The sequence below is a fragment of the Panthera pardus genome, unplaced genomic scaffold (assembly GCF_024362965.1).
Source record: "Panthera pardus isolate Hobbes unplaced genomic scaffold, ASM2436296v1 HiC_scaffold_24, whole genome shotgun sequence".
NCBI lineage: Eukaryota > Metazoa > Chordata > Mammalia > Carnivora > Felidae > Panthera > Panthera pardus.
Genome location: NW_026526810.1, coordinates 125,879,477 through 125,904,751, shown reverse-complemented (window position 1 = coordinate 125,904,751; position 25,275 = coordinate 125,879,477). Strand labels below are relative to the sequence as shown.

At 45.3% G+C, this 25,275-nt stretch overlaps 1 protein-coding gene across 9 annotated transcripts in view; it reads left to right on the top strand.

The window, feature by feature from the left end:
• Positions 1 to 25,275, top strand: part of TTC7B (tetratricopeptide repeat domain 7B) — a 254,144-nt gene that overhangs the window by 114,040 nt on the left and 114,829 nt on the right. For all 9 annotated transcript variants that reach the window (XM_019462020.2, XM_019462018.2, XM_019462019.2 and 6 more), the window contains 2 exons: positions 7,701 to 7,764; positions 11,856 to 11,993. In XM_019462020.2, the coding sequence (XP_019317565.1) occupies positions 7,701 to 7,764; positions 11,856 to 11,993 (202 nt within the window). The remainder of the gene's footprint in view (positions 1 to 7,700; positions 7,765 to 11,855; positions 11,994 to 25,275) is intronic.

Genomic DNA, 25,275 nt, shown 5'->3' with positions numbered 1-25,275 from the left:
GGTTGGCCACCGTTTGCAGCCATCACTGTTGGTCTTTGGGATTCTCATTCTATTTATTGTAAGAAACCTAGCATTACCCAGCAATTAGCGACAAATCTGTTTGTAAGCCAGAGTTAACCTTTTTTTCTTTTCTTCAGCAATTCCTTGATCTTTTTGTTTAAAAATTTGTTTTAGGGGTGCCCAGGTGGCTCAGTCGGTTAAGCATCCGAACTTCGGCTGAGGTCGTGATCTCACCGTTTGTGAGTTCAAGCCCTGCGTTGGGCTCTCTGCTCTCAGCGCAGAGCCCACTTCAGATCCTCTGTCCCCCCTACCCCTCTGCCCATCTCTCACGCACTCTCTCCCTCTCTCAAAAATAAGAATAAAAATAAACATTAAAAAAATGAATAAAAATTTGTTTTAAACTGAATTATCTATAAGAAGAAGGAGAATTAAATACTTTGTAAGTGATTGGAAGATGATGTCATTTTTAGATCCTCTTAATTTTTTTAAGTTTTAAATCTGGAACTTAACCACCTTTGAGGAAGGTGGGCTAGGGAACCACTGCAGTCTCCGTGTGGGCCCTCCCCATTTGGGGGAGGGGGACGTGGCAGGGAGAGACCATGAAGAGGGCCAGGAGACAGGGACAGTTGTTGACTCACTCTTGATTCCTCCCCTTAGAGCCTCACCTTCCCATCTTTGCCTGTCCCTGCGAGGACAAGGCATGATGGCTTTTCAGAATCTCTCCATGAGGGAAAGGTGGCGTGTATGAATGCATATGGCAGCCTCCACGGTTGTTAATCAAATCGGGAAAATGGCAGAGAGACTGCAGGCTGCTGTATTGCTAGATACTACATGTGTGACTTCTGAAAATGATTGTCGCATTTTCAAAGGGGACAGCATTTCTCCAGGCAGCTTCTCTTAATCCTCTTATGTTGACCCTGGCTTTTCTCTCCCTCATCATCTTCCTGTTCAGACTGTATTTCTTGTATGGATTCAGAGTGAGCATATTCTTAACTTTTTCCCTAGGCTTATTTTAATTTGTGTTTAATCCCCTTTTAATTTAATCCCCCCTTTTTATGGCCTCGTTGAACCATGAGTTTGCTTAATTCATGGCCTGTGTTCACTCCTTAGTCCTTATCTGGATTCACAGAACATCTGTCCTAACAATTCCCAAACTCTCACTTTAAAAATGCTGACTCCTCATTATGAACTATTTAGAAGCAGGTTTGGGGTTCATTTTTAAAGTGAAACTTACATCCTAAAAATAGACCTGAGATTTTTGTGTGTGTTTGTGTGTGTGCTTTCCATGTTTCTTAATTGACAGGTATATAAGATGCCAGGTATATTGAGAAACTCAGCTCTTACTCCCTCCCCTGATCAAGCTGGACACATAGAGCTCTCTGTCTCTTTGCGTGTTATTCCAATGTGGCCTCACCTCTTGAAGGCAAAAAAAGCTCATAGAGCCGGCCACTTCTCCTTTATTTTGTGAACCACTCAGACTTTGTCACTGTTCTGACGTCAACTTCCCCATCTGTCCAAGGAGAATTATGGAGGCAACATGCAGATCTAGAAAATGCAATTACTGGTTCACCAGAGGATTCCCATACCAGGGCTGATTGCTAAGTCACAATTTCATTTTGCACAGATACAGTCAGTTGGGTTTTTTTTTAACCGTTTTGTTGAGATATGATTCACATACTTTACAATTTACTCATTTAAAGTATATAGTTCAGTGGCTTTTAATATGATCATATAATTGTGCTTCCATCACCATAATCAACTTTAGAACATTTTCATTACCCCAAAAATAAACTCAGTACCTCTTAGCTGCTGTCACCCCCATCCCCCAGTTCCTTGCATTTTCATATAAATTTTAAAATCAGTTTTTGTCCATTTCTGGGGGGGGGAAAAGGCAGCTAGGATTTTGATAGGAATTACATTGAACCCATAGATCAATTTGAGGAGTGTTGCCATCTTAACAATATTAAGTCTTCTGATCCATGAACATGGGATGTCTTTTCATTTATTTAGGTTTTGTTTGATTTCTTTCAGCAGTGATTTGTTATTTTTAGGGTTAAAGTTTTACACTTATTTTGTGAAACTTATTGTGTGTGCTATTCTTTTGGATGATATCATAGGTGGAATTGTTTTCTTCATTTCGTCTTTGGTTTGTTCATTACAAATATATAGAATACAATTGATTTTCTGTATCGATCTTTTATACTGCAATCTTGCCGAACTAGTTCATTAGTTCAAATAGTTTTTTAGATTCCTTAGTATTTTCCACATACCAGATCATGTCATCTGCAAATAGAGGTGATTTACGTCTAACTTTCCAACTTAAGTGACTTTTATTTCATTTTCTTCCCTAATAGCCTTGGCTAGAACCTCTGGTTCTAAACCTCTGGTTTACGTTGAATAGAAGTGGCAAGAGTGGCGGACATCCTTGTCTTATTCCTGATTTTACGAGGGAAAAGCATCTAGTCTTTCACCATTAAGTGTGCGGTTAGCTGTGGGTTTTCATATATACCTTTTATTAGGTTGAGAAAGATCCCTTCTATCACTAGTTTGTTGAGTAATTTTTTTGTGAAAGGGTATTTAATTTTGTCAAATGTTTTTTCTGCATCTATCAAAATGATCATGTACATTTTTTCTTTGTTGATGTAATGTATTACATTAATTAATTTTCAGATGCTAAGCCAGACTTCATCAGATTTCATTGATCTTTTCAAAGAACCAGATTTTAGTTTTGTTCCTTTTTTTTAATTGTGTCTCTATTCACTATTTCATTAATTTCCACACGGTCCGTATTTCCTTCAGTCATTACTATCATTTTTTAGGTTTCTAGTTTTGTGTGTTCCCAGGGATATTCCTGGTTTATTAGTAAACAGAGAAAGCCTGTTGGGATTACACGTGTGTTGGCGCTTCCTAGTCACCAGGACTATCTGATTGGTCAACCCTGTGGCGAGAAGGGCATTACCACCAATTCATTTGTGGTAGTTGGGAGGTGAAAAAGGAAATCCACAGATAATGATTAAACCCCATCTTGGCCAATAGTCCCAAATGCTTCCCCCTTCTCAGTCTCTTATGAGAAATATGAGCATAGAGCAGACTTTAGGAGGCACAGAGCCTTCTAGCTCCAGCAAATCGTAAGAATCCTTCAGACTAGTTGGTCATAATGGAAAAGTGAGCTCTGTCAGAAAACTCCACTCCTTGTCAATATGGCCTGCATGTGAAGTGGAAACAGGATGCTCATTCTCTCCCCATCTTGAATTTTGAAAGGAAAGCAGATGTTGACAATCCTAGATAGAAAAGAGGGCAGGGAGCACATGCTATTGGCTTCTTTACTTCCTTCCTTCTAGGTCTTTCCATGTGGAATTTTTTTTTATCTTTGCTTATTTATTTTTTAAGTAAGCTTTTTACTGATACGTGACACACATTGAGAGAAATAAACCAGAAGTATAAAACTTGATGACTTTTTACCAAGTTCCCTATCCAAGGGAAACCATCCTGAGTTCTGTCCCAATAATTAGTTTGGCCCATTTTTTTTAATTTACGTAAACGGAATAATACATGAAGAACTCTTCTGTTTAACTTCTTCTAACATTATGTTTGAGAGATTCACCCATATTTTTGCATGCAGTTGGAGTCTGTTTTCATTATTGCACAGTATTCCATAGGTATTCTAATGTATTGATCCATTCTGCTCATGATGTATGTTGGAGTTGTTTCTCAGTTGGGGCTGGTTCCATCTCATCCAGGCCTTGGCCCAAATAGCTTAACTGTTATCTTCTCAGAAAGGATTCCCAGTCACTGTATCTAACTGTCCTTTCCGAGCATATTCTATCACATTAGCTCCTTTATTTTTCATCATAGCACTCAAAATATCTGATTTTTTTGGTTCATGTGTTTATCTGACTCCTCCTTCTAGAATGTGCTACAATGAACATTCTTACACATGTTCCTTTAGTGTACACACATCAGGTATATCTTCCTTCTATTGTATTCCTCCTTGTAAAGAACACTTGAGGTGGCTTAGATCATTAAATGCATATTCGACTTCGTGATTTATGCAAAGTAAGGAGGGAGATTAAAAACTACTTTTGTGCCAGAAAGTGGTTGATGAGAACATTTATTGAAAGCCTAGAGCCAGATGTGCTGAACTCCTTTGTAGGCCCAGGAGGAGAGAGTGACTATCATGGAGTTCTAAATATAGGTCTGAACCTCCCAGAGCCAGTGCACAGGTTTTGGGTAAAGATGAGGACACTGTTTAAAGTGTGAAGATGGGGGGCTTGAAGGGTCAGGAAAACCACCTGATGGCAGAACTGAAGCTGTGTGAGCAACCCCCTGTGCCCCCGGTTCCTGCCCTGGGCTCACCTCTAGTGTACATGGCCCACCTTCCAGTCATGGTGGAGGGCCTGTCTTCTCATCAGGAACGCAGAAGGCCTCGTCCAAGGCCATATGCTTTGTGGGACTCACCCAGTCCACTCCAGAGTATAGCTCAGGGGACTTGATCCAAACGAAGGACCCTTCTTTCTTTGTCATGAGGGGATGTTGACCTGTATGGAATTGTGTGCCTGGTTGATCCTCACATCAGGCTAGCTGATCCCTCATAATCAGCAGGTACTCTTAATGGTTAGTTTTTCTTTCTTGGAATCCTTGTCCTTCCACACAAACCTGGGACTGATGTGTTTTCTGTCTCAGCATCTTTAACAGTGTGACTTGGGGATGGGGTGGGGCTGCAGCCCTGTTGGCTTTGATTCTTTAGCTCTTCTCCACTGGCTGTGGTTCAGAGGCTGTATTTGTCCAGAGATTCCTTAGTAGTATCACAATCAGGCAAGACATAGTCAAAATAAAAGGCACCATTGCTGGGCCTTGGAGTTGATGTCGTCATTACTTACACATAACTTTCTTACAGGTCGGAGGTGCTCAGGGCCATCTTTGTACCTAAATAGGGTCTGCTTTGACTCCCAGATGGTGCCGTTGACTTCCAGACATCCGAGTCGTCATTAGTTGTGTAATGGCTAAAGATGACAGAAAGATGAACGGCAGTTGGATAAAATTGGATTGATTTCTTTTGTATGATGGTTTCTACCACATACAGTGACATTTTTCACCTATCTGGGAAAATTTTAAGAAAGGGCTGTTATGTGGGAACCTCAGCAAGGTCACGATCACTATTTATAAGTGAAGCTTCTTGTCCTTGTTTCTTTTGTGTAGAGTCAGACAGTGAGTTGGTAAATTTCATCCAAAGTCAGAAAATGAGTGGCTTGCCTGCAGGTCAGCCCGTGAGTTAGTAATGTGGCTGGGCTTTCAGTGCAGTCCTTCCATCTTACCCAGCAGCACTGTGCTTCCACCCCCTCCGCTGGCCACCAGTCTGTCCCCCAGGAGCTTGTCCTCACCCCCCACGGGCCCTGTTTTCTCTCTGCTCCTTTGAATCCTGCACCCTACCCTTTAGTCAATGTCCTGTGGGTCTAGAGCCCCAGCTTTCCCACTCCACAAGGCTGAGACCCAAGCACCCTGAGACCTCCCCTGAGGCTCTTGGTCCCCACCAGGAGACTGTCACAATTCCGACATCCACCCTGAGCTCCACATCAGGTTCAACAGAGAAGAAGGGAGGAATGGACAGAAATGGGTCTAGAGAATCCATAAGTACTGGAAGGGGTGCATTCTGATATATAGTTTTTCAACATGCCCCTTAAAACTACCCTTCCTCCTTCTCTCACCCCCCATTTCCTCCTGCCAGCCCTGAGAGCTTTGCAGTGCTCCTGAGTACCCATCTCGCCTGCCTCGAAAGGAAGGGTAGAGGAAGTGGAATTAGAATCAGTTAATGTGTTACTTGTTAGCAGCTCTGGTAAAAATAACACAACTTAGCATTTAAGCAGGCTGGATGGCTCAAATGGAATTTAGGGATTATCCATGGACTGAATTGGCTGGTGTTAAGTCACAATTAGCATGGGCTCTCTCTTCTTTTCAATTAGTCTGGACAATGCAGAACTGGCTAGCCATGAGAAAAAAGGTTAATGCTACTGCCTTATTTGTAAGGTCCCAGTTGTATGTAAGCTGGAGCCAGAATATCAGGAAATGATTGCTGGGTGGACACACACACACACACACACACACACGAGCACTCTTCATTCAAATTCTGTAGGCTCTATTTCTGAATTTAAGGAGAAAGAAGAGTTCCGTCTCTGAAAAACCCAGCTCACCTCAAGCTACCTCCTTTAGGAAATTCACTGCAAATCCCAGAATCTTGCTCATCATTTACAGGCCAGCTTTTTCGTAAAATTTTAGCCCACAAGAGCAACGGGAACCATCCACAGGTGGTTTCCTTACCTCTAGGGACGTCAGAGTTGTAAAAAGAGAACCAGGCCCTGTGCTTTTTCTGTCTTGCTCTTCACGGTCCTTTGTCGCCATACAAAAGTTGCCAGCACTTCAGAGAAAACAAGGATCTATAATGATGTGGAAGACATTTTTTTCACCATTTTGGTGGGGGAATCATCCCATCTCTGAAATGATTGTGATGTTATCACTGGGAAGATTTATTCTTTTTTAATCGTCTCCAAAACGTCCAGGACATTTGTTTTGTTTTGTTGTTTCGGGGGGGGGGGGTTGTTTGTTTAAAAAAATTTTTTTATGCTTTATTTATTTTTGAGAGAGAGAGAGAGAGAGAAACAGAGCACAAGTGGGGGCGGGGCAGAAGGAGAGAGAGAGACAGATAGACAGACAGAATCCAAAGCAGGCTCCAGGCTCTGAGCTGTCAGCACAGAGCCTGACACAAGTCTCGAACTCACAAACTGTGAGATCATGACCTGAGCCAAAGTCGGACGCTTAAACGACTGAGCCACCCAGGCGCCCCTTGTTTGTGTGTTTTTAACCAAGTTCATTTTTATTGCACTCCCCTTCCTTTCCGTGAAAGAGTCGAGTTTGGCTCAGTTGGTGATAACACTTCCAATTCTACTCAAAGGATTCTAGAGCTTTTAGAACAGAGGGAAAAAATGCTATAAGTCTTTAAAAATGCTCAAAGCGCAAGGCTATAGGCTATAAAGAATGGAGATTGGGGGTATGTTTGGGGTTTTTTGTTCTCTAATCTCGAGGAGCAACATTGAGCTTAAAAGCTTTTTCTTTCAATCCAAGATGTTGTATAGCTCAGCCAACTTCCATAAAACAGATTAATAAGACAGCTAGCTCTTGCGGGCCACCCTGTAACGAACATGTGTGTTTAACTAAGGTGGCTCGCCAAATTCTTACAGTATTCTAGAAATGATTCAAACTCTAAAATTGCTTCCAATCTCTTATTTCATCTAATGGACAATATAAGATACGGCAGTTAGCAAGAAATAGGTAAGCAGACACCTGCTTAGTAAAATGCCTATAATCGATACCCCATAATGGGTTTAAGAGAGAGCTTTATCATGGAGGTAATGTCAGTTTGTAGCAAATTTCTGCCTCTGTAATTGGCATATATGTTATTTGGGCTTTGAATGTGGTTTTTACAGCTTTACTTCACTCTGCTGCCTGCTATTAAAATGCATAGTTAAAATATAGTTAAAACTTCCATAGATTGCCATAGAAATAAGCAAATTAATTCAAGTGTCCAGATGATACAGTATTTTTTTGTGTGGATTCTATATAAAAAATCTAAAAGCTTTTAATAATCAGTTCCGTTCATTATATTATTTTGAAAGTGCCATGTATAACATTTGATTTTCTTTACACAGCATTTTTTGTCCTCAAGAAAATACTGAAGAAGCCCTGTTGTTACTGCTGATCAGTGAATCAATGGTAAGTAGAATGTGTTTTTACATTTTTCTTTCCCCTCTTCCTACAGTCCTGTTTGTGATATGGTGACTCCATCAGTACAGTGGCTGTTTTTCTTTGGAGAAGAATACTTTCTAGAGGGGATAGCTGGGTGGGGGGAAAAACAACGGGGGTTTGAAAAGAGGGATGTTTCTTAATTCTTGGAATGGTTAGAAATGTCTCCTGTAGGTTAATGTCAGCTTGGGACATGGGACTTGTCTGCCCTAGTAGGTAACAGGCATCTGAGTTCATTTATTTGCCCACCTAGTGATTATTGATGGAACACTAGCACAGTTGTGTATCGGAAAACTGCAGCTAAAAAGACCATCAAAGTAACCCTAAAAAGGGAAGGAAGCCCCCAGAGGGTAACCTTTTCGAGCCTTCTCAACTTGCCTGGGTGGGAGGGAGAGTTTAGGGATAAATAACTTGTGGTGTATGCGAACCTCTTTTTTTTTTTTTTTTTAATTTTTAAAAATGTTTTATTTATTTTTGAGAGAGAAAGACAGAGCACAAGCGGGGGAGGGACTGAGAGAGAGACAGACAGACAGACAGACAGATTCTGAAGGCTCTGCCCTGTCAGCACAGAGCCTGACACAGGGCTTGAACTCATGAACCGTGAGATCGTGACCTGAGCTGAAGTCGGACGCTTAACCGACTGAGCCACCCAGGCGCCCCGAACCTCTGGTTTTTAAAGCAGGAGCCCGATGGAGCAGACTCAGCTCCTTGGACAGGTCTCCCGCCCGCTCCCCGGGCATTGCAGAGTCCCTGGCCGTGAGAGCTCGCTCCTGTTACCTGCTCTGCTGTTGTGCGGGAGTTTTTGCCAGGCCATCAGATTCCTTTGAAATGTTTTCGTAATGTCTGGCCAGAATATCAAAGTTTACATCTAGTGTTTCATTACTCACCATTTATTGGGTTTCTACTCTGCATATCACTAGTCATGACCGCCTGGCTTGAAACTCTGAGAAGCAATCTGTGTTATAGTAGTTAGTACGTTAGCACCTAAATGGTGTGTGCTAAGCACCTGAGCAGAATGGCGAGGCTCCTGGAACTTGGAAGGACCTAGATATCCTCCCACCCATTCACTCATTCTGTAGATGAGGACCAGAGCAGGCAAAACGGATGCATCCCACAGTGGTCTGTTGCTCTTTCCAGATGAGGCTGCATCCTCTCATAACCCCCTCCTCACCAGGCAAGCAGGTGGAGAAGGTGGAAGAAAAGGAATCGAAACTGAAGCGAGAGAAGGTCGTTTCCTTCTTCCCCAAGTGTGCAGTTTAAATGGAGGCATGAAATGCGCTCAGCTGAAGAAGATTTAGAAATGGAACACAAGAAGAAGGCTGTATGCTGAGCGAAGGAGGGATTGGAAGAGGCTGGGATTAGTCAGGGAGGCTAGCATCCTTGCCTTAATTTCGAGCTTTGGGTTTCCTTGTTCTGTGAAATGGCCCAGAGATGTTTACAGGAGCAAGACTGCTTGAGTTACCACTGCTTTTTATTTGGAACCTCTTTGACGTCATTGGCCTTACTTCCTCTGAAGGAAACAGGTTGCCCCCTTGACTCATCTTTCCTTGACTGTCAGCTGGTAACTTAGAACGGTGTCATTTACATTCTCTACTCTGCCTTGGCACAGTCAGGGAAAGCATATATGTGAACAGGCTGGCACTCTGTGGCATTCGGGAACTGTTTTGCGAACGAGCCGGTCTCTCCGCGCTTCGTCATCAGTTCTTTGGTGGGGGCCAGCTCGCGTTGGCCTCCTAGCTCTCGTGCCCTCCTTCTAGGCGGGGCTCTCCACAACCTAGCAGTTAGTTTCATTTGGGCAGACTGGGATGGTGACGTTGTAAAAGTTCTGAAAGAGTGGTGACCACACATTTTAGATTTCTGGGACAATTCTGATTGAAAATATGGTGTTCTGTGGTCAGGTTGTGTGTTCCAGTTTAGAGTTTGGAAGACACAGGCACATCTCTGAAATGCTCGCTCTAAGTGGAGATGTCTTGGGAATGATGTCTCCAACTTTCCTGCTCCTTAATTGAAATGATAGAAACTAATAATACTCAAAATTGAGATCCCTTTGAGGCAGTCAGATTTGGCTCTGTGGTATTGAATTTCTGGAAACTCTCTTCAGAGGATGGTGAAATCCAATGACATCATCAGTAAATATGGAGGTCTGGGTTTCCAACCAAAATGACTGTGCTCTCCCTGTAAATTATTCCATAATTATGTAGGTAGAAGTCTCAGTTAAGTTGCCTTTGCAAGCCTTTTTTCGTGTTCCTTGACTTCTTGATTTTTCAGCTTATAGACAGAAAGTTTCATGTGTTCAATTTCAGAACCAGTTGAGAATTGCTGTGTTTTTTTTGGTATCTGAGAAAATTGTATCTTCGTTGGTTCTGACTTTAACTTAGAAAAGTCAATTCATCCGTAGTCTCTCCACCTGCAAGAAAGTGTCAAATGAAGTTTCCCCAGGAGAAAGGGGTCATCAGAACTACATTTCCACAATTACCACCGACACGGTGTTCTGCGGTATTTATTATCTGTGGATGCATTGAGGTTTTAATCAAAAGACGTCGATAGATTTTCTCTAAGAATTAAAAAAAAAAAAAGTGTGTGCTTGGCATAACTTGAAAATATCCCCTAAGTAGTATTTTGCTTTGTTTTGCTTTGTTTTGTTCTCTTCCAGGCATTGGTCTCAGTATGGAACATTTATGGCAAGTAAATAAAATGAGACCCCTTACAGGAGGCCCTCCTATTTCCCTCAGGGTTTCTTTTCTTGGCTCAAAGACACTCCTAACAAGAAAACCTTAGAATGAAATCTTCAAAAGCAGGCTTGTATCCATAAGAGATGACTCACTTTGTAGGAAGTGGCCTGTCTTATGTATTCTTATTTGTCTTTGACATTTAAGAGCAAGGAGTTTTCGAGTCAGTAAGTACTGATGGGTGGCTAAAAGTGAGTGCCTCGGACTCACACACAGAGAAAGCATTTTGTCTCGTTTGTGAGAGAGAAGGTGTGCGCACGGCCATTCCAAATGTCAGGCAGGGAGATGATCATCAGCCGGCCTGGACAAGCGACCCTGGTATCTCAGGCACCCCTTCGCAGGAAAAACCAACGGGCCCCTTCTGTCCTCCTAGAGGTGGATAGATCTGGAGACTTCTGTTAACTAGCAGGGGGAACAAAGACAGGCAAAATCTAACTTAGTTGATTCCGGCTCCCTATTAGGGAGAAAAAGAAAATGGTTAGAGTAGGTAGCGTCCCTGATACATGGGATATGTGTGGAGAATCTGTAGAGAAATTAAATTTCGGAAGTAACGAAAACAAGTTGTCATAAAGAGCATTTGATTTCCAGATAGATGAGATTAATAAGTTTGAATGTGCCTGCTGTCTTTCTGTGCCAAGCAGCAGCGATGGAAAATAGGCAAGGTGATCTCTTGAGTACTCGGTAATATCTTTTAAGACAAAAATCTGTTTGCTTCTTGGTTTCTCTGATACAGCTGTTTTGTGCTTCCCTAAACAAGATTGCATTAGTCTTTGTAGTCTGTTCCAGGGAAGGTGCCATATAGGGATTTGAATGTTGCTTTAGTGACACAGGAAAAGGACCACATGTCTCCGCAGGAGTGACACAACGTAATGGCACCCTTTGATGATGGGAACATGGGACTGGGGATTTCCCCCCTGCTCTTTAATGTAGAGCAGAAGAAGGACCTACAGGCAAGGCACAGCAGGGCTGCCCCAGAGCACTGGCTGTGTCCGCAGAGCCTGGCTGTGAGCCCGAGCCCAGGAGAAACCACCCTGCTCCCCATCAGCCCCCAAAGCTTCCCTCAAATGCCTGCTGACAGGTACCGAGCGTCCTCTAGAACCATACCTCCGGGCCTTCGTGTTTGGATAACACCCTGTACCATGTGCTGCAGTGCTCTGGGGAATTTGAATAAACAGCCCAAGGTGACAAGCCCCGTACTCGTTCCTTCCCCTGTCTCCAGGCCCTCGGCAAGCTGTGAGGGGCAGGAGGGCCTAGATGGCTTCTCTGCCCCGAACACTGGCAGTGTGCAGGGACTGGCTCACCATCTGCTTCTCTCTTCTGCGTTGTTTTCAGGCCAACCGGGACGCTGTGCTGAGCCGGATACCCGAGCACAAGAGTGACCGCCTCATCAGCTTGCAGAGCGCATCTGTGGTCTACGATTTGCTGACCATTGCCCTTGGGAGGAGAGGCCAGTACGAGATGCTGTCGGAGGTATAGCGCTTGAGTCTGGTACTTTCCGGTGGGGAGTGGTGCCAGCAGAATAAGCCCGGGGAAGGGCTGTGAGACCTGGTCCTGACCCCTCTGCCACTGGCAGCCACGTGACCTTGGGCCCATCACTTAACTCTGTGGAGTGGGAATTGGGCTAAATGATTAGCTCGTAGAATCCACTGGTGGTGACTTCCTACCTTGGTCCATAAACCCACTGGCTGTGAATTTGCGTGTGAGGGAAGGCAAGCATTTCTCAAGCAGTTTCTCTTTGAGGGTAATTTCTACCGTAACCCCAAACCTCCCATCCGTGATACTAATGTCCTTATGAAGGTTTTACCTTATTTAAAGCATCGACGCATAACTCCTGGGGCAAAATGGCACCGCCGTGTGTGGTCAGTGAGCTGGCATAGACATTCGTGTCGGTAAACACAGTCTTCGTTCAGAGATTTTGGCTCGATCAGAAGACACTCTAGTTGATTACAGATCTTGGGCGAGGTACTGTCATTTTGTTCCTTCAGCTTCTAAAAAATATTTGGGATGGAAGCTTGACTATTTTACAATTTCAGAAGAAGCTAGTTAATCTTGGGCTGCGGTCATGCATTATTGAGCTGCTGCCCAGAATACCAAATTCCACCATGGTAAGGGCTAAATAAGTAACACGATCACTTTGTCCTTTCTTTAGTGGAGTAAGAAGAAAGAAAGAAAAGAAAGAAAACAACTCATTTTGTTAAAATGGACTTTTCCATGTTATTTATCTTTTTCTTTCTAAATTTATACACATTGCAACAGCCTCTGGGCACGAGGACAGGGAATGAAATACAGTAACAGATTGGCTGAAATCAGATAAGCACCCGGCTCACCCTCTCGCCGGTGCTTCGCCACATTAGGCAGGAGCCTTGGAGAACAGATGAGCCTGCGCGGCCCGGGTCTTTTTTTAGGCTTCGGTTTGGTGACTATACAGGGCAATGGTTACTCAGTCTTCAAAAAAAGCCCCTCACAGGCCGGGGCTCAGTGTGTCCAGATGTTCCTGTCGCACACGGTATGCCCCTGGGGACGCTGCCCAGATTCTTTGCCACCGTGGGTGCTTTGATTTCCCCGGCCCCTCTCCTCCTGGCCGGCTGAGTTCCCATCTGCCGTGTCCACCGTGGAGCCTGTCCGTGGGGACAGGGCCACCCAGCTCTCCGTTGAGTTCTTTTAAGGTGAACGTTTTTCCTCTAGACAAACCGCTAAAGCATCTCTCTGGGTCCGAGCGTGATTGCGGTTTGTGTGTCTGCTTTCGTCCCATCATGTGGCCACGTGGCCTTGCCTCAGCTTGAAATGCGCCAGCGTCAGAATCAGGTGTGAGGAACTGGAGGTGGCTGGCTGGCCCCTGCCCACGGACTTCTCGACATGCCATGAATGACTCTAGGGGGACGGCTGTCACCTTAGCAGCGTTCCTCTGCAAGCCTGGCATGTGCCTCCTCCCAGCACGGAATACTGGGACCTTGTTTGCACTCCGATGACTTTCATCTTGGTATCACATGTGGCTTCCATCTTGTGGTGATGACCTGACGCCCGAGTCACCGGGCGGTCTGGTTGCCGGAGCTTTTGCAATTCAGAATTTCACTGCCCTGGTCACGTTTAAAATGATGGGGACAGCGTCAGAGGTTGCCTCGTAGGTGAGGGAGCACAAGGGTAGGAGAAAGGGAAATTTACCACGGTTACATTCCTTGGAGGCCTTTGGATTTTATCCCATGGCTGTGTTTTATCTATTAAAAATATAAATCAGGGGCACCTGGGTGGCTTAGTGGGTTCACTGTCCCACCTTTGATTTTGGCTCAGGTCATGAGCTCACAGTTCGTGAGATGGAGTCCTGCGCCAGTCTCGTGCTGAGTGTGGAGCCTGCTTGGGATTCTCTCTCTCTCTCTCTCTCTCTCTCTCTCTCTCTCTCTCCCCCTCCTTCCCCCCCCCCCGCTTGCATGTGTTTGTGCACTCTCTCTCAAATAAATGAAAATAAAAACTTAAAAAATATATATAGAAGTCAAGTGATAAGATATATAAAATGGAGGGCATTCATTTCTTTAACACAGGTATATGCATTCCCCTGTTCTGAGCCAGGGACTGTGATAAAGGCCGGGACACAGCCTTGCACGAGGCATGGTCCCTGCCCGTGAGTGGCTCCCAGTCTTGGGGGAGGCAGCCAAGCAGCAGGCAGTTGCCATCTGGTGTGGCTGATGCTGGGGAGGGCTCCCCGCAGGGTCCGCTTCCAGTAGCAAAGCATTTGAATATGTGGCTTCAACCTTTCTTGCTGTCTCTACTTGATTTTGCAGTTGGAGCTTCCCGCAGCAAATATTTGATGACCACGTTGTCTCATATCTTTTAGCTAGAACAGGAGGTGTCGTAGGAGAAAGGTGAAAGCTCCCAGTATCTGGAGACGGTGGCACCTCGGTGCTCAGTTACGGAAGGTCCACGCTTGGCTGAGCAGGGACCCTCTCTCCTCCAGCCCCAGGCCACATCTTCCGTGGGGTGTCCTGCTTCCTTCATTTGCTGGGACTTTCTTTCTTTTTTCTTTTTTTTTCTTCTCATTTGCCCTTCCATTTTATTGGGGCTTTAGGTTAAAAGCTAATTGGACTGTCTTTTCATTGAGATAAATTCATGTAACATAAACTTAAACCATTTTAAAAGTGCACGATTCAGTGGCGTTCCGTGCATTCCCCGTGCTGTGCAGGCATCACCTCTATCAAATCCCAAAACATTTTCAGCACCCTAGAAGGAAACCTCATCCCCAGGAAGCAACTGTCCCCCTCTCCCCTCCCCCCAGTCCCCGCCAACTACTAACCTGCTTCCTGACTCTATGGATTTACCTATTTTGGGTATTTCCTATAAACAAAATCATCTAGTAAGTGACCTTTTGAGTCTGGCTTCTCTCACTCAACATAATGTTTTCACGGTCACCCACACTGTAGCCTGTCAGTATGTCGTTCCTTTTTATGGTCGAATAACAGTCCATCATGTAGATTATACCACAACCTGTTCATCCGTTCATCTGTTGATGGGCATTTGACTGTGGTGAGCCATGCTGCTGTGGGGGCAGCTGGATTTTCAACTTCCTGTACTACTTCTTTGGGCCCCATGAGAGTTAGGGATTGTCGTTGCTGTCATTCATCGCGGTAGAATAGTATGTCTGTCTTCACCTCCTGCATTATCCCCGAGGTGATCTAAGTCACAGGTGTGGCATGCCACCCTTCCGATCAGAAACACGTGATGGCTTGTCCCATCCCTCCCTCTTTTTCCTTTCTTTTTCTTTTGTTTTGTTTCCCTTTTCCTCCCATGATGAAATTGACTTCATCGGTGATCATTTTTGCAGTATGCAGCACCTTGCAGACTCCTTGAAAATCAAACTGTACAGACAAATATGGAAAAGGAAATAAAAGGCACTTAAAGCCCCGCCCTCCTGAGACAGCTGACTACCCATTGACATCATAGAGACCATCTTTTCATGTATCTCTTTGTGAATAAATGCATGTATATTTACGTAAGTTTCAAGGAATGGGATAGTATCGTATGTGTTTACTATAGATATTCCCACTCACTTTTCTCCCCTCCATTGGCTCCCCACCCCGTCTTTGTTTTCTCAACCCCCAAACCCAGGGCAGCAACCAAGTGTGGCCCAGGCCTAGGCCCTCATGTCAGAGAGCTTGGGTTTGGGTCCTGGGTCTGCCAGTTACCAGTTGTGTGATCCTGGCAAGTCATTGACCTCATATGCCTCGGTTTTTCCTTCTGCAAAATGGGGCTAATAATCACACCTCTCTCAGCCTCTATTGTGAGGCTTATTTGCCAAACCACATAAGGTACTCAGAACAGAGCCCAGCACTGGAGCTTATTACGCGGCTGCTGTGTGCTTCTGTGCTATCCCCACCACCGTATGCTCAGGGGTTTCCAGGCACAGGGGAAGCAACAAAGTGTACAGAGAAAGGCCTTTGGCTTCCAGAAACTTCCAGAAACTAATTAGGGAAATTAAATAGAAAGACACAAAAGGACACTGATTAGAGAAGACTGGTTAGCCCAAGGCATGCTAACCACAGGTGGACAGACCGGGTAGGCTGCCGCAGTGTTTGTAGGTGGGGGGCCAGTGCGAGAGGAGGAACGCTGGTTCCTGAATTGGCTCTTCAGGGACTGCTAGGAATTAAAGTCTCAGAGCAGAGAGACACCTTCATCTTCAGGACTGTGGGGGTGTGAGGGCGTGAGGCCTGAGGACGTGGGAGACAAGGGCTCACTCTCATGGAGGAGCGGGAGGAGAGGACACCAGACGGGCACAGGGCTGGGTTGGGAACCCCCGACATCTTGGGACAGACTGCTTGTGCCCTTCGCTGATGGGATCCGGCCGTGCCCCGCCGCGGCTGGTCTGTGAGCAGGTCCTGCTTGCCGTAGCAACACTGCACAGACCTTCCTTTATGCCAGCTGGGACCTTGAGTGAGCAGAAGCCAACAACCGTCCTTCTGCCGCTGACCTGGGCCCCTCAGCACCCCTGCACCGAGGGGGTCCTTCTGCCGCAGCACCTGGTGTGCCTTCCCCTTCCCTCCCCGCATCACTGACACCTTTGGGTGTTGTGCAGCTCTGTGCGGACCCAGCCTTTTAGGAACGGTGCCTTCGCGGGGAGCAGAGCCACCTTGACCAGAAAACTGTGTTTGTCTCTGTCTCTCTCTTCAGTTGTGTTCCTTCAAGATGGAAGGCTCCCCTCCCGTCTCGAGATCGGCCGCCTCTGTGTGTGTGCCCACGGAATGCCTTGCTCTCTTTCAGGGCAGCGCACAGCCAGATAACCGGGCAGGAGCCTTGTGTAAAGGCAGTACAAACCAGAGGTTTCCCACATCCTCGTTGTGACAGGCTTAAATATAAGCACGGTGTTTACCGTATCTCCGGCGCCATGAGTTTTCGTGTTTTTAGAAGACTAATTGTGAGCCCTGCTGAAAGGTTTGTGTAGGAAGGAACACTTCTTTCTTCCCCTTCAATTTAAACAGCAGCACTAGTTGGCATGACAACCCGTGCTATTAAAAGTAAAGCAACAAGCCCCGCTTCCTCTGTTTTTTTCAGAATGAACCCAAACTGCGAAGTAGGTTTGTTTCTTGAATTTGACTATTAATGGCTCCATCTTGACAGAATGTTAGGGGGTCCTTTTGGGAAGGGTGTATGTGTCCCCTCTACATAGAGACGGCAGCTTTAAAGACAGAAGTGGTATTTTTGTCTTTCCTTTTGAACTCCCAATTCGTTTCTGGTAAATCTCAACAACATTATAGTTCTGTGGGTAGAACTGTCTGGCTAGTGCTTGTACCAAAGGGACATTTACACATTCCTAACCCAAACACTCATTTAATCAGGGAGCATGTGAAAGACACTTGAATGTCTAAGTCTGTGGAACAGGCCTACCATTTGTCAGTTTATTTTAGAGTTTGGTGTTTCGTGCAGCCCCGCTTGGGCTACAGAAGCCCAGCCTTGACCTAGGTGCCCAGCTCGCTAGGAGGCATCAGTGTGGCCTGACCACTAGACGCGTGGCCTTCTGAGAGATCAAGGCAGAATGTTTAGTGCATGGTAGGTGTTCAGTAGAAACTTGCTGAATAAACTCAAAGCCAATGGACATTCTCGTCCTGCTCCCTTTTCTTTGATTTTCAAGATAAACTTTCCCTGGATATGCAGTGAGTATATCTTCCCAGGTGAGTCCAAAGAGTAAAGGTCATTTAGCTGGGAAATAGGTAACAGAGTAAGAGCCGGGCCCAGCATGGGCCAGAGCACCTACAGATCCCCACTCTGGTCCAGCTCTGGGGGTCACCCAGCAGGGATCGGCTATGTCACGTTTGTGTGACAGGCCTGCCCCAAAGAATCTCACCTCCTGACGTGGCCCCTGGCACCTCCATGTCCACCATTATGGAAACGTTTTTGAATTAAGTATCATTGCTCTGTTTTTATGGCCCTCAATAAATTTTAATGTGCCATTTTAACCTTTTTAAGGTATACAATTCAGTGATTTAATTGCGTTCACGATATTGTACAGCCTTCATGACTATTTCCAAATCGTCCATCACTCCAAACAGAAAGTCTTTACCCATTGAACAATAACTCCCTATTTCCTCCTCCCCACCCCCCATAACCTGCTAACTTCCGATCTACTTTCTGTCTCTATGAGTTTGCATCATGTAAAGGGAACCATGCCGTCCTTGTTTTTTATGTCTGGCTTATTTTACCTCGCCTAATGTTTTCAAGATTCCACTCTGTTGTGTAACACGTCTGATCGCATGTATCAGACTTCATTCCTTTTTTTGTCTGGAGAATATTCCTTTGTATGTATACGCCGCATTTTATTTATCCATTCATCTATCAGTGGACGTGTTCAGTGTTTCCACCTTTTGACTGCTGTGAATAATGCTGCAGGGAACATTGGCAAACACATATTGGAGTTCCTGGTTTCAGTTCTGTAAAGTCATATATACAAGAGTGGAATTGCTGGCTCATACGGTAATTGTTTAACTTTTTGAAGAACTACCAAACTGTTTGCCACAGCAGCTGCACCATTTGACATTCTCAGTGGCAAGGCACAAGGGTTCCCAGTTCTCCACATCCTCACCAACACTTGTTATTTTTGCTTTGTTTTGTTTTCTCGTAGCCATCGTAGTAGTTGTGAAATGGTATTTCATTGTGGGTTTGATTTGCATTTCCCAAATGACTAATGCTGTTGAATATCTTTTCATGTGTTGTTGGGCCATTTGTGTGTCTTGTCTGGAGAAATATCTATTCAAGACCTTTGTCCATTTAAAAAAAGTTTTTTTAATGTTTTTATTTATTTTTGAGATAGAGAGAAAGAGACACAGTGTGAGCGGGGGAGGGGCAGAGAGAGAGGGAGACAGAATCCGAAGCAGGCTCCAGGCTTTGAGCTGTCAGCACAGGGCTTGAACTCACGAGCCATGAGATCATGACCTGAGCCGAAGTCAGACACCTAACCGACTGAGCCACCTAGGTGCCCCTGACCTTTGCCCATTTTAAACTTGGGTTTTTGTCTTTTTGTTGTAGAGTTATGGGAATTCTTTCTTTATTGTGCATAATAAACCCTTAACAGATAATGATTTGCAAATATTTTCTCCCATTCTGTAGGCTGTCTCTACATTTTCTTGATAATGTCCTTTGATGCACAAAAGCTTTTCATGCTGATGACGTCTACTGTGTCCATTTTTTTCTTTTGCTGTTCATGCATTGGGTGTCATAGCTAAGAATCCATTGCCAAATCCAAGGTCATGATTTACTCCTATGTTTCCTGTAAGGATTTTATGGTCTTTGCTCTTACTTTTAGAATGTTGATCCATTTTGAGTTAACTTTTGTATGCAGGTAGGGATCCAACTTCATTCTTTGCATGTGGAAACCCAGTTGTCCTAAAAACATTTGTTGAGAGACTGTTCTTTCCCTCATTGAATGGACTGGGCACCCTGGTGGAAAACCAGCTGGCCATAGATGTGTGGGTTTCTTTCTGGGATCTCAGTTCTGTTCCATTGGTCTATATGTTTATTCTTATGTCCGTACCACACTGGTTTGATTACTGTAGCTTTGCAAGCTTGGAAATCAAGAAGTTTGAGTCCTCCAGCTTTGCTCTTTTTCCAGATTGTTTTGCCTATTCAGGGCCCCGTGCAAGTCCACATGAATTTGAAGATTGGCTTTTCCATTTCTGCAAAAAAGACTTGTTAGAGTTTTCATAGAGATTGTGTTGACTCTGTAGGTCATTTGGAAAGTGTTGCCCTCCTGACAATATCTCATGTTTTGATATCAGATCTTAGTTTGAATCTCAATTCTGCTACTTTATGTGCTGATTATGAACGTAGGCAGATTCCTTTACCTCTCTACACCAGTCCCCTTACGTGGAAAATACAGGTAATGATAGGACCAACCTCTGAGGGTTATTGTAAGGATTGATGGGATAGTATATGCAAAGTGCGTGTTGCTGTTCTTATTGGTGGTGGTGATCATGTGCTTTCTCAAGTAAAATCCCCTCTGTAATTACCCTGGCAGATAATGCTTGAGTTTTGGTAGGGTCTTTCATTGTACAGTGGAAAAACTCAGCCTTGGAGTCCAAGCATATCTGAGTTCAAATCCTGGCACTACACTTTCCTAGCTTGTGATTTTGGAAAGAGTTAGCCATTCTTTTTTTTTTTTTTTTTTTTAAACGTTTATTTATTTTTGAGACAGAGAGAGAGACAGAGCATGAACGGGGGCGGGGCAGAGAGAGAGGGAGACACAGAATGGGAAGCAGGCTCCAGGCTCTGAGCCATCAGCCCAGAGCCCGACACGGGGCTCGAACTCACGGACCGCGAGATGGTGACCTGAGCTGAAGTCGGACGCTTAACCGACTGAGCCACCCAGGCACCCCAAGAGTTAGCCATTCTGGACTCCCACCTCAAAGACCGTCATAAAACTTGGTGAGACAATAGGTATAAAATAGCACAGCTTTTGATATGTGATATGTACCATTCCATTTCTCTCTGGTTAGTAGAAAGGATGGATCTGAAGTTTGTCTCCTATAACTTCCATCTATTCTGTCTCTTTGGAACAATAGAGCAAGTTGGGTTCTGCCTCAGTGACAGGCAGCTATTATGCCGTCTTCTTTCCTCCAGCCTAAAGTGCCCCGTGCCTTTAGTTTGGGGGTTGGCAAACGTTTCTATAAAGAGCCAGACACTAAACATTTTAGGCTTTGAGGACCAAGAGGCAAAATCAAGGATATTATGTAGGTATGACGAGAAAGGAAACAAATTTCCACAGAATTTTTATTGATTACATTCCAACTGTAACAATGAATACAACTTTCTGTGATACAGGTCCACTAATGAGAAGAACGGGATTATTTTGGAGGATGACATTTCACTTAATTTGGGTTCAAAGTTGGTATTTCTGCTCATCAAATTGATGGCAAATGTTCGTCTATAAAGGACTCCTAGCTTTTGGACTCTATGCCAACAGGCAGCAGGTGTGGTTTGGCTCACAGGCCATACTACGGTAGCCCTTCCTAACGTGATGCCAGCTCCAGGTTCTTGGCACTTTACTGTACTCTTCCCAAGTGCTTCCTTGTTTGGGTGGCCTCCTAAAAGCATATCTGGAAGAGTGGGTCGCCACTTGACCCAGGTTTATTCCTTCCTTCAAGCATTCGCTGAGCATCTGTTTCGTGTGTGACACTCCCCTGGTCTGCTGTTACCTTGACTCCTCACTTCCCTCCCCCAGCCCTTGCATGGGTGAAGCGGCAGCCGTGGTCGAAGGGCAAACACCCGGCATCCCCATCCAGGGCAGGTGGACTGAAAACAGATGAAGACCCAAGGTTAGAACCAGTTGAGGAGGAGGTAGATGAACAGGATGCCCGTTTCTTGAATTTAGTGATTCATTTTGCAAGAATAACAGCTACATGAGCTCAGCGGCAGATGGAATCGTTTTTGATTAGGACCCTGGAGACCCTTTACTCGCAAGGCAAACTTGATCAAGTCACTTCATAGAGTTGAGCAGAGAGCGTGCCAGAGGATGGTGTCCAGCGTTCAAAGTCTACAATAAAGTCGGTAACCTTTGGAAACCAGCCTGCTCTCTATTCCTCCCACCATGGCCAGAAGCAGTGGTACCCTTTGGTTTAAGCACTTGTCTGAACAATAAAGGTTTGAGACTCCTCAGCTTGGAGCGGTATTGGTGTTTGAAAGCAAAAAGATAAATGGGATGGGGGCACAGATGTGGGGTTCACTCTGTTTTATTTCTCATTTCTGAGGGGAAAACTTGAGTGAGACTTGACGGACCTCATCTATTTCCTCACAACCTGGGTGGGGGGACTTTTATTGGTAGCTGAGAGTCCCAGAAGCATGACTTTTAGAAGCTTCTCCTGGACTCAGACTCTCGTAGAGTAGATCTCTCAAGTAGATCTGTAATTTGTACTCTTATTTTTAGTTAATATAGAAACAGGGGCTCGGAACTGAGTGTCAAAGCTCTAATTTCAGATCTGCCCCTATGTGACCCTGGGCAGGCCCTGTTTTCTCTCTGGGTCTTAGTTGCCACATCTGTAAAGTAAGAATAGGGCTGGGCAGTCTCCAGGGTCCCATCATGCTCTCTGATGATGTCGTTCTGTGGGTCTAAGATATTGGTCCAAAATGTGTAAATTGCTTAGATAGTTTCTCATTGTTAAAAGTAAAGAGGTGAAATATTATCCATACGCCACGTTAAAGTTAAAACAAAAAAACTACAATTTTATACAGCTGCAAAGGATTACATTTATCAACGAACTCATTAAGTATATATGATGTAGAAAAGAAAATTCTCCTAAACCACTGGAGGATCTGTGTTACAAGAACTTTTAGTTGGGATATGGGCAACCTGTTCACGACGGTGAATAATGAAGACAGCTTGGTGTGTTATTTGTTCTATTTTAATACTGATGGATTTGAGACATAAGCTCCAGGGTAAAGCTGAGGGGTATCTGATTATTTTATTCCTGTCCCCTCCCCCATGGGTTTTGGCTGCTGGATCTCACTCTTGAATTCCAAAAATAGGCTTTGGCTTTTCCTTGCTCGTGGCATTGTCCTGCTGTCACTGCCACGCACCCAGTTCATGTAGTTGGGCTTTGGGTACTAGGAAGGTAATCGCTACATCCCTTGCCTGGGCCAGAAGAGCTTCTCATTCCTGGAGCCCCCTCAGGACTGGCTGGTTTATGTAGAGCCAAAATAGACTGGAAAGGGCGAGCCCTTGCTCCCAAAGGGAAGCGACATTTTCGCAAGTGGCATTTTGACTACCGCTCAAATGATTAGGATGCCGTTTAGAGTCTAATTATTGCTCTACAAAATATTCACGGTATTAAATGAACATGACCTGGGGTGTAGCGAGCTGGCAGAGGTGTGATTACAGCGAATGGACCTGCCTTTCCTGGTAGACGTAATGCTACTCCCAAACCCCCCTTCTTTTCTTGCAAGGGAGGCGATCTGGAGATGTCACCTGCCACCTGGGGTGTGTGGCCCAGGCATCATCTGCCCCACGTCCCTCTGCCCCGGCCACGCTGCCACCTCTCGACCCAACACCACACGTGGGAAAGGGCTGGCATCTGGCTGGCATCTCTCCCCTTCCCCTCTTCCTTCGCCATCTACCGGCACCCCCGCGCCATCTACAGGGCCCTCGGCCTCCCCTTCGTGCCCCCTTTAGATCAGACCCGAGCCCCTCAGCGTCAGCTACTTTTTCTCATTTCATCAAAGCACCATCAACAGCAACGCGTTTATAGCGTTGGCTCTGTGGTGGCCACTCTTTCAAGTATTTGTCCACTTAACCCCATGACAACCCATGGCTGGTGAGTAGGGAGTTTGGATGAAGCCTGGGCAGCTGGCCCCAGGGCTGGCCTTCAGCACGTGACTGCTCTCTCTCTCTTGGCCTCACGGGCTCCTCTCCCCTTCTGGCCGCCGGCCCCCGCCGGGCCTGGGGATTGAAGCGGCCTCTCACGTGCCCCTGGCACACAAACACCCACGTCTTAGACTGGAACCGTTATTGAAATATGAATGTTCTTATTTTGTCTGACTTTATTTTACAGCATGTATGGATTGCCATCTCCTTCGGTCCATTAAAACTGGGAAATGTTTACTTCGCCCTATACAGATATGATTAGTGGGTGTTTAAAAAGGGTAGTCAGGTAGAACCGGGGTGAGCAAACACCTCACCTAAGGAGCGGAAGCCGTGGATAGCAAATGCCTCCAGAGATGACTCAAGTGCCTTTTTATTCAGATGCATCCTTTGGGAGAGGGCTTCCGTTCGTTGTTGAGGTATGTTGACTTGAGCTGCTTCGGGGCTATATAATCCCCGTGTTTAGGGGGCCACGGGGAGGACATGCTATATACCCAAGAGGTAGGCTTGGCCTCAAGCTTTCACAAGCATCTGGAGCTGTCTAGGCACTTTCTCAGAGACAGCGTGCCGTCACCGTATATAAGATGCCAAGAGCGTCGGGAGGACAAGAGCCCTCAGCTGTGATGCCGGAGCTCAAACCCCTCAGAATTGGGGGCGAAGGGCTACTTTGTCGCTGTTGGCTTGTATTTCCTAATTTTGTGACACACCTGGACTAACTTTAGGAAACCGGTTTCATTATGGGAGGGAGGTCCAAAGCGGGAGGGGCCCATGAAGGATGCCACAGTGGAGGGGACATGCCTGAAGGACACGAACTGAGCACCTTTGCTTGACTGTGGTGCTGGTGGATATCATGGGGTCTGGGAGGTTTCTTGAAAATTCCGCAAGCCGGAAAGGCCTCAGTGCTTTGAAGCCTCGGGGATCCCAAAGAGGCCACGGGAGCGAGGGCCCCATTAGCAGTAAAAAATACTGCTGAATCTGCAGAACAGTTCAGGTGAGCATGTGGCATTTTGGGGGGCCTTTTATTTTAGCTGTCCTTTGCTTTATGCGGCAAGAGTGGGACTGATAAGTGTGGCTGGCCTGTCTATAATTAAAGTCGCAGAGGCAGGGGAGTGTTGTGGTTGAGGGCTCTGACTCTGGAACCAGACCTTCCGGATTCAGGTCCTGCCTCTTCCACCAGCTCACTGCGACCTGGCACGTCTGTGCTCCAGGGAGGACCGTCATAGTGCCGGCTTGTCCTTGGAGGGTTGTGAGGACGAGCAATGAGGCAGTTCTTGTAAAGCAATGAGACTAGCTCCCGGCTACAGAGTCAGTATCCTATAGTAAGGCTCGTCGTTGTAGTCTATTCAGGCTGCTGTAACAAAATTCCACAGACTGGGTGGCTTCTAAACAGTAAGCAGTTATTTTTTACCGTTCTGGAGGCTGGAAGTCCAAGGTCGTAGCTCTAACAGATTTGATGTCTGGCGAGGGCCGACACTTCTGGGTTGCAGACTGCGGGCTGGGTTGCAGGCTTCTTGCTGTGTCCTCACACGGTGGAGGGGGCAAAGGATCTCTTCTCTCTTATGAGAGTATCATTCCCGTTCCTGAGGGTTCCACCTTCATGACCTAATCACCTCCCAGAGGCCTCACGTCCTGACACCATCCTAGTGGGGGTTAGGTTTCAACGTATGAATTTGGGACACAAACATTCGGTCCGTACCACTTGTTAAGGAAATAGATAATTAACATATGTTCTAGTCTGATTCTATAAAGTGTGCTATTTTCAAGGATCTCAGATTGAATCCTTTTCTAAGATGAGAAAGCATTTTGTAAAGTAATTATTTCTGATATATTATAAATTTGAACTTTAATATTCAGATTTTCATTAAGTTTAGATAAAGTGATGGGAATTATACAGTTTTGCTTCTTAATGTAAGAATGTTAAAT